At 36.5% G+C, this 14,502-nt stretch overlaps 1 protein-coding gene across 2 annotated transcripts; it reads right to left on the bottom strand.

Moving 5' to 3' along the window:
* Window positions 1-3,698: 3,698 nt before the first annotated feature.
* On the bottom strand, window positions 3,699-13,763 carry steap4 (STEAP family member 4). Of its 2 annotated transcripts, XM_046833840.1 has the most exons (6): window positions 13,399-13,763; window positions 12,378-12,823; window positions 8,346-8,873; window positions 6,669-6,833; window positions 5,004-5,311; window positions 3,699-4,910 (listed from the first exon to the last, which is right to left on the bottom strand). In XM_046833840.1, exons 2-5 carry the CDS (start codon window positions 12,819-12,821, stop codon window positions 5,039-5,041), a joined length of 1,410 nt encoding a protein of 469 aa, XP_046689796.1. In that variant the 5' UTR covers window positions 12,822-12,823; window positions 13,399-13,763; the 3' UTR covers window positions 3,699-4,910; window positions 5,004-5,038. The 2 variants fall into 2 exon arrangements, with proteins under 2 accessions (XP_046689796.1, XP_046689795.1); XM_046833839.1 differs by having other exon boundaries at window positions 3,699-5,311.
* Window positions 13,764-14,502: the final 739 nt, after the last annotated feature.

Below are 14,502 nucleotides of genomic sequence, written 5' to 3'. Positions count from 1 at the left end.
AGGTACCAGATCATTTCAAAGCCAAATGTAGCAATAATTATCAACTGGTGTTGCCAAATAACACTCATTTAATGGTCCAGGTTTAATAGTAATAAAGTGTATTTTATTTGTCTGATTTATTAAAAAATTATGTCTTATGATTTGTTCCAGCATCCATAATTTGCCTGTGTGCAGATGTACTTTCCTTGTTTTCTAGTGTCCGTCTTTCTTATTTTCAATTCAAGTCTATTCTGTCTTGTCAACTGACATCCAGGAACAGATTGATCCTGGTCAGAACTGTGGCGGAAAGGCATGAGGCTGAAACACCACGGATGGGAAGACATCCATCACAGGACATCATGCACACTCACAATGACACATTTAGCCAGTCCTAGGTGCAATTTAGAGTTGTCAGCATACCTCTTGCCAAGTTTTCAAAATGTGGGAGAAAACTGGAGAACTTGGAGAAAACCTATACAGACACAGACAAACATCAAATTCGGCACTGACAGTAACCCAAGCTCAAGATCAAAACAAAGCATATCTATGTCACACTGTCAGCCTGTACTGTATACATGATGTATAGTACATGCAGTCATCTAATTTGAAATTCTAAAATCCTCAATGCTCTTATTTGCTTTCAAAATTATTTGATCCATTTATAAATATATATATTAGAAGCCTAGAAATGAATTTTTGGTATCCCTTTTCAAGGTGCCATGTTACATCTGAAAATGTTTTCAGTGGAAAGGATATGTTTCTAGTCTACTGGAGAACCTGGTAAATTTTCAATATGTTTAATAGTTATAGGTCTCTATTTGATTGAGCAAAAGTACTTAAACTGCAACTTGTGGAGTTCATGCCACCTTGAGTTCACACTGTCATTAAAGCAAAAAAAGAAGACATACCCAAAACTAAGAAATGTATGTTAATGTTTGAACATGTTTCAAAAGAAAAAGTATGTTTCATAATTTCTGAAACTTTGGAGCAAGTTACAAAAGTTATCATGGTCAGAATTACAAAATTGCTGCAATTTTCACTTGATTTTCACGTTTATCAAGAATAGAATTTGTAATATTATGTATTAAACATACATTTCACATTTAAATGATCTTGAGAGAAAGAAAGGGCCAAATAATGGCGGCAGTAGGTGTAGCTACTGACTGCCATAGTCACTTTTATCAGTATCTGGTGCAACCAACTTTCCACTTCTGAGAAGAAATTAAAGGTTGGATCACATGCTTTCTACTGTCTTCACTCCTATTAGTATTTGGCCAAGTCACCTTATAATTGCCTAAAGTTAACCTTTTCTTAACTTTGTTTTGCATTACTGGAGACACCCACTTCTATTGGTCTGTGGTAACTGTAAATCATGTTGCCAGAAGTCAGCAGTTGTGATTTACTGCATGTGGGAAGCTTTAGACAGTTTAAATGTGGGCGGGGCTTCCAAAGTCACATATTCCAGATGCATCTAACAATAACTTTAACTACCATTTTTATTAGATTTAAATATGGGAAAAAGTGCAAGCCTTCTAGAGCAATTACACAATTGTCACTCTTTCCAAATGCATATATCAAATGGTTCATCTGCCATTTTTATTAGGGACTTTTTGTTCCAAATGACTATGGTTTTGAAATAATTTGACATATAACTTGTATTAGCAAACATCGCTGTAAAAAATGCAGAAGTTCCAGACAAAATCCATAGAGTCTGGCAAGTCTGTGTTTCCTGTCTATCAACTGGCAACAATGGTCTACCAGCTTGACCGGCTTAGCTTGTGGTTTGGCAAGCTGGTAGATTAAGCTTGAATTTTCAGCAGCAAAACCCTGCATGAAAACTAAACTCTCATGTCTGGTCACGTTCAGTGTGTGTATTATTTATTTATTTAAAATCTTATAAGCTTTTTTCTAGCCTGATTTCAGAATTTCAGAGTTCAGCGATAGAAAGTAATAAAAATACAAATATTTTGTTAATGTACTTAAGAAGATTTTTCTTGTATCAACACTTCACTTCATTATTTATTTTATTGCATTTTTAAACCAGGCTCGTTTCTTCTGTTTGGTGACATGATCAATATTTTTTCTTCTCATTGCATGCTGTTTTTAGTCCATGAACCTATTTCTTGTTATTGCATGGCTTTTCAACCTACCACTGGTGTATCATTTCCTGGCTATCATACACCACAGATGTAGGCTAGCATATGAAGCTATGAAGCCCACAAACAACAAGCCAGGCAGAAGGCAACAAGAAGTATAGCTGACGTGGATGAGACAGAGGGAGTCAGCAATGTAAACATGACTGAGAACTGAGACATTCCTGATCACCTGATCATCATCTTGTTTGCTCTGCTTGTGTTCTATATAGTTGTTCATCCTGTATACATTCATTAGATAACAACATTTGACATTCTTTTGTTTTAATATATAAATATGATGTGAGATCCGGTTACCAGCATGGCCCTAATACAGTAATACACTAATACTTTAACTCGAGTGAAAAAGTGTAGTCAGTAATTGAACTTTTACCTTTTAAAACACGAGTATCTGAACTTGTACTTGAGCCAAGGATTTGTGTACTTTTGTCATCTCTGTAGCTGTTACGAAAACACATGGAAGTTGTGTTTGGTGCATTTAAATTAAAGGAAAAAAACACTTTTTATGGAGAGGTTTCCCAGTCCTGGAGCAAATGAAAAGAAAATAAGCTTCATAATGGCATGTATTTGTGAAATCTCATTCAGGGTTAGAAGTCTGTCTATCTATGAGTATAATCTGCTCTATGGTACTTCTAAAGTAATTCTATGGCAGTTGATTGCCTCAGGGTGTATTAACAATCTTTGAAATAAAGAACATGAAATTTATGGAAGTGTGTGTATGTGTGTGTGGTGGCTGTTGTTTTTTCCACAAATTCAATATCAAACAGGGTTCAGAGAGGTTGGTGAATCCTTGATTCTACTTAGAAATGGGGTGCAGCCCAGCTAAAATTATTTCCAAAATATACATCACATCCTTGCCTGAAACTTCTGTCACAGCAACAAACACTTTCTTGTATATTATCAACTTTTGTGCATATTTGTTCATACACAAGACACAGTCAAGTTAAAACTGCCATTGGTGTTTGCAGTGTAAATGCTGACTAAAAATATATAAATAACAGTAGATTTTGTTATTTATTTTAATTGCTGGTTGTTAGATCTACAGTTGTGCCTACTATAAATGATATACAGAGATAAAGATTACATTTGTTTGAATGAGTTGTTATATGCAGCTGATATAAAGAAATATTGAGCAAGAGAGAAATTGTGTGTATGTGAATTACCCATGTCTGTCTTATGTCAATTATCTGATTTTGTATTCACCTACAGTTTATCTATTTGTTGCTATGGTTACAATACATTTTAATTCAGTGCATTAATTCAGAATTGCGACCCTCGTGCGAATATTCAGACTTTTTCGTTTTGTGAAACTGTAGCTTAATGGATAAGATGTTGGACATCTGCTATGAAGGTCATGTGTTTAAATCTCAGCTATGTCAAGCTGCTACTGCAGGGCCCTCAATTTGTTTGACTATATACTGTAACTAAGATAACTGTAAGTCGCTTTGGATTAGGGCTTCTGTGAATGCCATAAATGTATTTGTTTAGGTGACTCATGATATTCCTACACTATGCTCGATTTTTTCCAACCATAAAGTAATGATATTTATAACAATGTACACAGCCTGAAATTTGAATAAATGTAATTTATTTATACAAATGTCATGAATCTTGATATGTTTTCAAAAAACTGCTGCACAAAAAAAGTTGAATATTTCAAATAAAAAACCTAAAAGAGTTAATCAGTACAATCTGAAAGGCTTTCCAGTCTTGAACATAATTAGGAACTCAACTACACAAAGATCCTTCTGAAGTAATGTCAGGTTGCTGTCAGGGGACAACTGACTTATCCAGACATACGTGGGTCTTCCCTTAACAAACATTTTAAGGCACACAATTGTATAGGGGGTCTTTGTATGTGGTAGCATAAAATTTTCACTTCACTTGAACTAGAAGATGCAAACATGTTTCAGCATGATAATTCCCCAGGTGCTTTGTTTTACATGGGTTGAAGTGGAAGATCTTGAGTGGCCTGCTGTAGAGCTTTTTATTCAACCATACTGAAAATGTTTTAAATGAAATGGAATATCCCAGGCCTCCTTACCCTGCATCAGCACCTGACTGTATTAGCACCCTTGTGTCTGAAAGAGCAAAAATCCCCACAATCACACTCCTAAATCTAGTGGAGCACCTTCCCAGAAGAGTGGAGGTTGGTATAACAATAAATTGTCAATAATTGTGTAATGAAATGTTCAAAAAAAAGAATATACAGTATGTATGGTCAGGTGTCTACAAACTTTTGTGCATATAGTACATTTGCAGGAATGTGAAAGGAGAAAGTCTCTCTGAAGTCAGAAAGCAAACTTCAAACAAACAAAACAGAAAGTGGCTGGGCCAGCAGGGAGATGTTTGTGGAAAAATAGTTCAGGAACTATTTGAATGAGTAACCAGTGTCAGTGCTCAGTCACAGACAGAGTTAAAGCTACAACCTAAGTTTTTTCACTATGTCTTCAGTAACTTGAAGGAAAAAGAAATTTAGTGACTGAGAACCTATAATGTAAATAATAGCAGAAACTAACTTGTTCTGCAAACAAAATTTCAGTTAACATAACCGTAAATGAATAAAAAGTACAGTATTATAATTGCACACCCTGCCAGGTTTTATTAATAGTATACTGTTACCTCAAACCTACAGTGAGGAGCTGTTATACTGTGCAAGCAAACCAGCACCTTAAAAACAGTGTGCCTTAGCCTCTACTGTTTTTCAAGTTATTGATATAAATGAATAAATGGTGTATTATGTATAGTTACACAAGAGCCTACAAGAGTTTAAAACCTCATATTTTTCAATATTTTCAAAGCAGGCAGGCTGACTGCACTGCACAAGCACATCAGCAACAAAATAAAAGTCATGCCAAACATGGGCATTGGGGCAACTCATGTCATGAAGTATAAAGCCACGTTGCTTATAGAATGAGTGGCTGGCTGCTCTTTGCATTTTTGTCCTTTCCACGTTTGCCTTGTCTCTCCCATCCCTGGCGTATGCGAGTGATCGTACGGTCCAAGCACGGCATGATCAAAACTGTTTTTAAAACCAAAACAATGCAGGGAACCACCAGAGAAACCATGTAGCTTGAAGGCATCCACCATTTGAAGCCCGACGCGTGCAGGAACTTGTCCCATCCATACAGGACGGCATGAGCAGTGCACAGCAACAATGTCAAATAGCCCAGTTTCGACTGAAAAGATAAGAAAGTGCAAACATGAGTACACTTATTTACAGCTGTGGTTTATCTGTATGGAGAAGATTCACTGGCAGAGCAAATTACAATCATGGGTTCAGTATTCAGTAATTAGAAACTCTAAACACATAATGATTCATGAGTTCAGACTTGATTATGTTTTGACGCTGCTTTTCTGCATCTGAAACAGGGATCCTTGGATCTGTGCAGGGCATACTGAAATCTCAAGACTGTCAAGCCATTCTGGAGCAAAACCTAATACCCAGCTTTAGAAAGCTCTGTCTTAGTCAAAGCTCATGGATCCTCCAACACGTGTGAAAAACTTGGCAAAAGGTTTTAAGTGGAGAGAGGCTATGGCCACACTAAAACATATTTATTGAAAAATTTTTCTTTTTCTTTCTGTTTTCGCCCTCTGTCTTTCAGCTTTTGAAAACAATGATGCATTTTTTTTTCATGTGACTGTGGACGTTTCAAAGAGCCGTAAAGTACACAAACAAAGTTTTTGCGTTAAAGCATTTTATGTTTGACTTATAAAAGAGAGAGACAAACTACCTGTTGATGGGTGCAGAGGTCTCAGTGAGAGCTGCAACATTTAATTATTTTAAATGATTGAATCTAAAGTTGTGCAACTTTCATTAGTTTAAGAATCCAATTATTTCATAAATCGTTATTTGTTTTATTATTCAAAATATTCTGTTTAATCCTAAATCAAACACAAAGTCCAATTTTTATTAAATATTTAATAAACAATAATGGACAGCAATTTTATTGGAAGTTATTTCCTAAAAAATTGTGGGTTCTTCTCAGAAAGCAGTCCTCTATTGTTTGTTTTGCATTAAAGAAATCAAGAGATGCAATTAAAATGTAGCTTTCTAGTTTGGGGTGTTTTCTGCATGTAGCTAATTAAAAACATTGTATGCATGTATTGTATTGTATTGTATTGTATCGTATTGTGTTACAGACTTTTCACTGGTATGGCTTGTTTTAGCACAGGTTTTTCTGGAAAAAAAAACTCATATCAGGTGAGGAGTGAGATGGCTAACTTTTAATGTTATAAAATGTCATTCATTAATCATTATATGTAATTGCTATAATTTCCATCCAAAATGTTACTTGTATGTTTGAAGTTCACTATAATAACACAAGTATCAACAGTCAGACCTGCATCTGTAAAAGTGCAGTTCATTGAGCTTTTTATGAGCCTGACATGCTCTGACAGAGCAAACAATAGCCCTTTTTTCCCCACTTTGGATGTCAAATGCACTGCGGTAGGTAATGACATCATTAAATTACCACTTACAATTTTATATATAGCAATAAAAAATGATCAACACTAAAGTTCTGTGTTTCCTACCTGTATAAAGTTGAATTCTCTCCAGTTGAGTGAGTTGCTGACCGATGGGAGCGATGTGATTCCGAGTAAAACAAACAGCACAAATCCTATTATTCCCATGGACAGGTAGGAGTCGGAGCGCCATGCCCACATTGCGTTAAATTCGTACGTTTTGTTTTCTTTGATCTGGAACATAGTCGTTAAGAAAGTTAACCTTTGTGAACCGTAACAACTTTGGAAACAGTTTATGCACATGGTAATTTGTAAGAAATATGTAAAAATGTTTTTTTGTTCATTTGATTTGCTATTAGCAGGCTGTGGCATGGAGAATGAAATGAACCTAATAATTTGTTGCTTTTTTTGTTGTTAGATTTAGCATTTACTACCCATAAAACCCACATTCAATAATGGCAATTTTTGTCTGAAATAAATGTATATGGGTGATTTAGCCATATAAGCTAATGCTATTTATCCCTTGTAAACCTATAAAAATATTTTTTAACACAGAATGTGTGAAAACCATTTATTTAAATGGTTAAAACTAACAGTGTGGAGGATTTTCTTTATTATTGTAGCAAATACAAAAAATATAATTTATTTGATCTTGCATCCAGCTAGCATACATCTAATACATTAATGTAATACATTACATTTTTGTTTTTAATTAATTTTTTACTTTGTAAATTGGGTGAAAAGGTAATGAGAAAAATATATAAAGATTAATTTTATTTCCCTATTTTCTGTAATTTTCTGGGAATTTGGAGGATACAACATCCCATTGAATATATTGTGGAATATTTCAAATATTTCAATTAAGATGAATGTGTTCAGGTAAAAAGGTTAAAAGAATTTGAAAAAACATTTTTCATTCATGTTTGGATTCACACATAACAGCCACAACAAGCCACAATAAAACTAATAGGAAAATATTGAACAGATAACAGATGTTGGTGGGGAAGATCAGCTGTATGTTCACTTGATTGATGCAAAAATGAAGCTTTCATAAACAGGACCACAATATCTACTGTAAAAAATTAGAGGAGACTTGATTATACAGTAGTTTGGAGCTGCTGTGCTGAGTTTGTTACAGGGAGCCTTGAATATGTGCAGAGAACAAACCCAGGTAGCAAAGACTTTGGGTCCAGATTTGGCATTCAGTCAGCACTGGCATGAGGCATGTGAACCAAACATGGCCCAGTAATGGTGGATATGGAACCATCTTTAACGTGGCAAACATGATATGGGCCAGTTATTAAGTGTATTTTTTGGCCCATATGTAAAATATAGAATTGTGGGACACGTGTGTGGCCAGTCTATGCGTGTCCACAGTTAAAATGGAATTTCATATATTTCAGATAGTAAGGTGATAATTTTTTCTAATACATAGCTGTTTCCACCAATCATGTTTGCAATGTGGGTTTATTGCTCTCTATCAACAAGGTTTCATTAAACAAATAATTTATAATAATAATTAACATTTTTAGATGAATCCCTTTAGAATCTATAATAACTTTTAACTTTACTTTATCTAAACTGTTTTATTCACAAGACAAGACCAATTTTTAGCTTGAAAATTGTAACGGTTCTTGAGTTTGCCGTTTTTACCTCATTGCAGTTTTACACTACATATTACTTTTTTTTTTTTTGGAGGAGTAACAACAGACTTGTCCACTTCTATAAATGCTCAAACATGCTTACCAGTGAAATATAAGTGTTGGCCCTTTTATAGAAAACGAAGTATCTGATAGGGATCACCAGTGTATACAGCACGTGCAGAAAAGCAAAAGCCAGTGCCAGCAATCCCAGTTGTTTCCTGCACAACATCCATCGATCCAGCCAGTCAGGAAAACGTCGGTATTTAGTGCCATTGTAGAGCTGCAGAAAAGCAGCAATGATACCAGGTAGATAGCACAATGCCAGCATCACCAGTGCGACCATAGGAAACACCTTGTTAGCCAGCGAGATCATGATGCGGAAGGAAGTGTCCTTGTTGTCGACAACTCCTGCATAGACAACATCCCGAATGAGAACGTAAAGGAAGAAGGCACCTAGGAGTCCTGCACTGATCCATAAAGGAAGCCTCCAAAGTGGAAAGAGTTGATGCGGGAGATCCTCCAACTCAGATGCCACTCTCAAAGATCCTCGGTCGACAGGGGTAAGACCCAAACTGTGGGACATGTCCACTAATGCCTGCTTGGCCTCTGCATGGTTTCCACAAATCAATACCTGGAAAGATATTTATATTTTATATCGTTTGTATTTTATGCCGAATATCACAGACCTGAAAAGAGGTTAGGGTCAGGGTGCAAAGGTTTAGCAGTGCAACACACTTGGGTGGCAGCAAAAGTTCAGTTCTGTTTCCTCAGTTCTGTACAATGTGTAGTTTATTATTTTTAGAATCCTCTTCTGTTCAGGAGGCAAATATCAGTTGCAAAACCCACTGATACACACCTTTCCCACCTGCCCACTGCTCACTGACTCAACAACAAAAACATAAGCATTTGACTGAATATCAATACATTTATCCAGAATGAACTGATAATATCTTCTAACCAGATACAAATACATGCACAATTAGAATCAAATCCCTTTAGAAATGACATTTTGGTTTCCCCTAGGTATTCTGTTTCCTCTACAAGGCTAAATATGTCTTTATATAACTGCAAGCCTCTTCCATCCACACCCAAATGCACTACTCCCAGAGTCCCTAAATTAAATCTGGGGACAGGTTGATGGGACAGATAATAAGAGCTAGTGCTGCTGGCCCATGTCATCAGTAGGCCATTGAAGGAGGCTGCACTGTCGACCCTTGGTGTGAGACAGGTATGAAATAATGATCTGGCTTGTGCCAAGGGTCTAACTGGATCATGGGTGTACAGGCCACCCTGTTGGCCTCTAGCATGGACATGAAGTCAATAATTAGTCTAGATTACAATATAATAATGTAATAAGTCAAAATAATGGCAGAGTAATTAAAAGAAATGTTCACACACTGTGTCAGCAATTTTTTATGTATTTAAAAAGACAGTAACATTCAATTTTAAATTAAAACATCGTCCCATTCTCCAAAATGCTTAAAAATAGATACCATACCATTGAAACATTGATTTGAGTCATCACTATGAATGTCATATTTTTTGTTAACATTAACCCATAACCCGTTGGTAAACTTTAACCTAGGGTTGGATTCAGACTCTATGAACCTGATCCTAAAAAATCCTCTGGTGACCAGCGTGATTTTGCATTTGCAGCGGCCTTGACTTTTAGATAATAAGCAATAACAATCATGGCACACACATTCCCTGGTGAGAGCGCTTCATCTCGCTGTGACTTCCTTGCTTTGATTCTGCACACACATTGGGTTGATGAAATGGACACTGAAGCAGGAAGCTTTCTGACAACCAACACCAAATGTCATTTCATTTTTTTTTTTTTCATGAAAGTGAAGTAGCATGCTGCTGAAGTTCATTTTAAGCATAATATGATCAATAAAACAAAGTTTAAGAAACATACCAGGAGAATGTTGTGTGTGATATTTTGGGTTAAAGTCTGCAAAATTATGGCAGTTCTGTAACTCAGTGGATACTTTGCACTTTGCTCATTGCTTAGTTGACATATTAAATGCAGATCAGCATTTAAGTCTTCTTTCATATTAGTCCATTTAGAGTTCACACACTACATTCACTGTCCTTTCATAAAACATTAGGAAATTAACAAAGAAATTCCAACACAACATTAGCTATGAGTCATGTGTCATAATGCCTGTTGACATTATTGTGATCACCAAGCAGCCTACAACAAATCCTATTCCAAGGCTATTTAATTTAGCAGGTTTGGATCTCTTAGTGTGTAGTGGATTTGTTGCAGGCTGTGGTAACAGTTTGGGAAAAAAGATCATCCAGCTCCAAATCACTTTGTCCTCTAAATCTAATTCTTTCAAATGAACCACCTGCATATCTTCCCTCACCACATTCATAAATCTCCAACTTGGCCTTCATCTTTTCCTCCTGCCTGGCAGCTCCATTCTCAGGATTCTTCTACCAATGTACCCCATGTCTCTCCTCTGAGCATGACCAAACCATCTCAATCTAGCCTCTCTTACCTTGTCTTCAAAACACCCTATCTGTGCGGTCCCTCTAATAAATTCATTTCTAATCCTGGTTATTTTTATCGCTCCCGATGAAAATCTCAACAACTCTGTCAACTCCAGCTCTGCCTCCTGTCTTTTTGACAATTGGGGAAGAACCGCATATGGGTGGAAAGGTCAGGTGTCCTAGTACTTTTGTCCATATACTGTAGTGTATTAAAACGGTACCTCAATAAAGGCAGTTCTTTTTCCCTGTAAGAATCACACATAGTTGGACAATGGAAATTAAGCCTAATAAGAAGACACTCATTATGTTTCTGTGATTTTGGTTTCTGAAATGTGCTTTGCACTTATTCTCCCCTATCTGTCACTTATAGCAGTGCTGCTGCTGGAGTATAACTGTATCCATAGCATTAGAGGTTTGTACAGATTAAAGTGAATAGGTTGTAGGTTGTGAGTAAAATATAAACAAATAATCACTAACATATCCACTATAATTTAGCAAGCTTTGAGATCTAATCTTATTAACTCTGATGGTAGGTTCAGCTGTACTATGAACACCTGAATAACACCAATGTGCTCATTCTAATATCTTAGTGTTTCTGTAGTACACAGGATGGAACAAATTGGAGACATGTCAAATAAAATCTATGACCGATAATAAGAAATGATAAAAAGTGTCTTGTTACTAAGTAAAACCTGTAATCATTGATGTGTTTAAATATCAACGTGTGTGAAATTCGACAATTTCAATGACAATCAAGCCGTTATAAGAAAATACTGCACTTCAGGGGGTTGTAGAATGTACCTGGCCAACCAACAACAACCCCCAACTCCCTACAATATTAATCCTTACATATCGTTTTCTTTACATTATGAGGTAAATCTTCAATGTAACTAGTAAATATGTACTGTAGTTAATAAAGTGTAAAAATGTTAATGACAAAATGTCTCAATTCTGAACAGTAAGACTTTTCCATAACAGTAACTCTAATAATGATGGTAGCTGCAAAGCAAGTCATGGGCTTATATCGTTCACAACTTGCAATAGGTTAGGGGGCCAATAATTTTTCATGTATACTGAAGTCACTGGCACAAATACTAAAAAAAAAATGGAAGGCCACATATTCATTTTAACCTTTCAACATGTTGTCAATGAAATACATTTGTGGCCTTTAAATACAATATATAGACAAAGTTTTGTGGACACCTGATCATTAAATTCATCAAATTAACACCCCATTCCACATTTAGTCCCAATATCCTGTTATAATAGCTCCACTCTACTGGGAAGACTAGATTTTGGAGTGTGCCTGTAAAGATTTGTGCTCATTCAACAACAAGGGCATTAGTAAGGTCAGGTACTGATGTAGGGTGAGGAGGCCTGGGGTGCATTCAGCACTGTAATTTATCCTAAATGTGTTGAATAGGGTTAAGGTCAAAGCTCCATAGCAGGCCACCCAAGATCTTCCATTACAACCCATGTAAAGTATATCTTAATTGTTACATTGTTTTTGAATGTTTTATGTGTGTGTATAGTGTTTTGTGTAAAATCTTGCATTCCATCTCAACACAACATTTTTTATAAATGCTTTTGTTTGTGTATCATATGATTTTACATTTATATCTTGCACACATCTTACCTGTCTGTTGGCATCCAGCCTCCCTGATTGCAGAGCCCAGGCTGAGATAGTGTTGAAAGCTTTGACTACAACTGCTCGAGGTACCAGCATGCTCAAATACTCAGCATTAGATTCTGTGTACTGATGCTTCTTCAGATTATTACTGATGTCCACCAGGATCTTCCCTTCAAGAGCTTGGGTCAGACTGGCCAGGAATTCGTAGTTCTCTCGATGTACAGCGACAATTATCACACTTGCTTTTTGAGATGCCTCCTCGTGTGGCATTACCTTTGCCCCCTTAGGCAGCAGGTCTGAATTTTTGGGGTTCCGTGATCCATAGACAACTTCGTATCCTGCTTGTAACAAGCGTAGCCCCAAAGACCTTCCAAAGTCCCCTGTGCCGAAGATACACACTGTACCTTGTTTGCTGTTTAGTGCTGTCATAGGCAAGCTGTCTGGCTTCATTGCTACACAGAAATACAGGGGAAGATTAGAGTGGGCTGAAATGCATATGCAAACCGTTGGCATCAAAACCACAAAAAAAAAAAAAAAAAAAAAAAGCCACCACAACAAATTTACAAAAGCATCATCAAAAATAAAAAGCTGATGTAATGACTGTCTGAGAGACCACTTGAGACCTGGAGGATGTTTACAGTAAGAGAGGGAAAAAATGTAAGAGTAAATTAACCTCCGGCTCTAACGGTGGTTTTATTTGTGCTTAAGCAATGGCCTGAACATCTGCTCAGCTCAAGTTTAAAGTCAACGCTTTAAACAGCCTGCGAAATAAATAAATGTCCAATCAGCAAGTGTGTCCTTATAATAAGGACTTTTTTTTTTTTCAATTGCTGTTGTGTTTTTAGTTTGTTAATGCGTTTTTCACAAACGTCCATGGTACCAATGATTGTGAAATACAGAATACCTTCATTCTTACTCATTAAGTTGAAACGAAAGTCTTTTTTATACGCTATTAAAAAAGACAGATTGAACTGTTTTTTGATTGAAACCTGATAAAAATTGCACTGCGTGAAATTGTACCACTTACCTGCTGCGAAACAACTCTTCAACTTCTCAATGTTAAACGATGAAGAGCTTCCTTTAAAGCTTTCCTGCAACTCTTTCAATTTGCACCTTACAGAACTCCGAACACTGGTAATTATCAACTCAAGATGTTGTCTTCTTGACGCAGAACCTTGAAGTCATTCAAGAGATCAAATAATCTCTTCAGGATGTAGTTCCAGCACTCTTCTTTATGCACTGATTGCCTTAAAACATTCGTGTCCTGAATCAATGCTCCAAAGCTAAATTACTGCTCAAAGCAGACTTTTTGCAGCCTTAAGAATTTGAGTGAGAATGTTATGTGTGAGAAGGTGTACATGTTTGTGTCTCTGTGTCTGTGGGTATTTTTATTTTTGTTCTTGTACCTCCCACAGTTTAAGAGGGTGGGATTAAGGCACAGGGTTGAGGCACAGACATGAGGCTACCAGGAAACTCTGGATCTACGGAAAGTACTGTCCTGTGTGTGTGTGTGTGTGTGTGTGTGTGTGTGTGTGTGTGTGTGTGTGTGTATGTACCGGAAGGTACATTGTGCAACCACGGAATTTCTGCAGCACCCAAGACTTCCAAATATTACACAACTTTGGAAAAGTTATATTATTTTTTGATCATGTGTACCTTGGCAGTCATTGTATTTCTCTGCAAATACTTTGGTTTCAGGACAGTATGGTTCGCATTACCTCCAATTGAGCAGCTGTACTAAAAGCAGTATAAGTAATGCATGCCCGTACTGTTAATGAGACATGGATGAAATTTGAATGTGATCTTTCAAGATTATTATATAGCAAGTACAGTATGGCACTCAAAACAGCAGGTCAGCAAATGCCCCTTGAACACAACAGGCCACATTCATCAATCTTTGAGTTGCGTGCAAATATTTGCATAAGGCAATCCAAGTTAAACATTTTTTGCAGAGTTTACAACACACTTAGTGTGGTGAGAAAAGCCAATCACCAGATAAATTACAGGTACCTCTACATGCAGACCATATGAATTGCTGATTTGGGGATAGGAAATGATCATATGACCAGGTTCACAGTGGAAAAGTAAAAAAAAAAAAAAATCCCAAAAAGAAGAATATCTCTGAAGAGGT

This window comes from Silurus meridionalis, chromosome 21 (genome assembly GCF_014805685.1).
Source record: "Silurus meridionalis isolate SWU-2019-XX chromosome 21, ASM1480568v1, whole genome shotgun sequence".
NCBI lineage: Eukaryota > Metazoa > Chordata > Actinopteri > Siluriformes > Siluridae > Silurus > Silurus meridionalis.
The sequence above is the reverse complement of the archived record's forward strand: the minus strand, read 5'-3'. Positions and strand labels throughout refer to the sequence as shown.

Bases quoted from the DNA above. Each gene is read 5' to 3' on its own strand.
- steap4 (XM_046833839.1), bottom strand. From the start codon at position 12,821: ATGAAGCCAGACAGCTTGCCTATGACAGCACTAAACAGCAAACAAGGT. The intron at 8,874-12,377 runs GTAAGATGTGTG...ATATCTTTCCAG, and splicing joins GGCTGGATGCCAACAGACAG to GTATTGATTTGTGGAAACCA. The intron at 5,312-6,668 runs GTAGGAAACACA...TTATCTTTTCAG, and splicing joins GAGAATTCAACTTTATACAG to TCGAAACTGGGCTATTTGAC.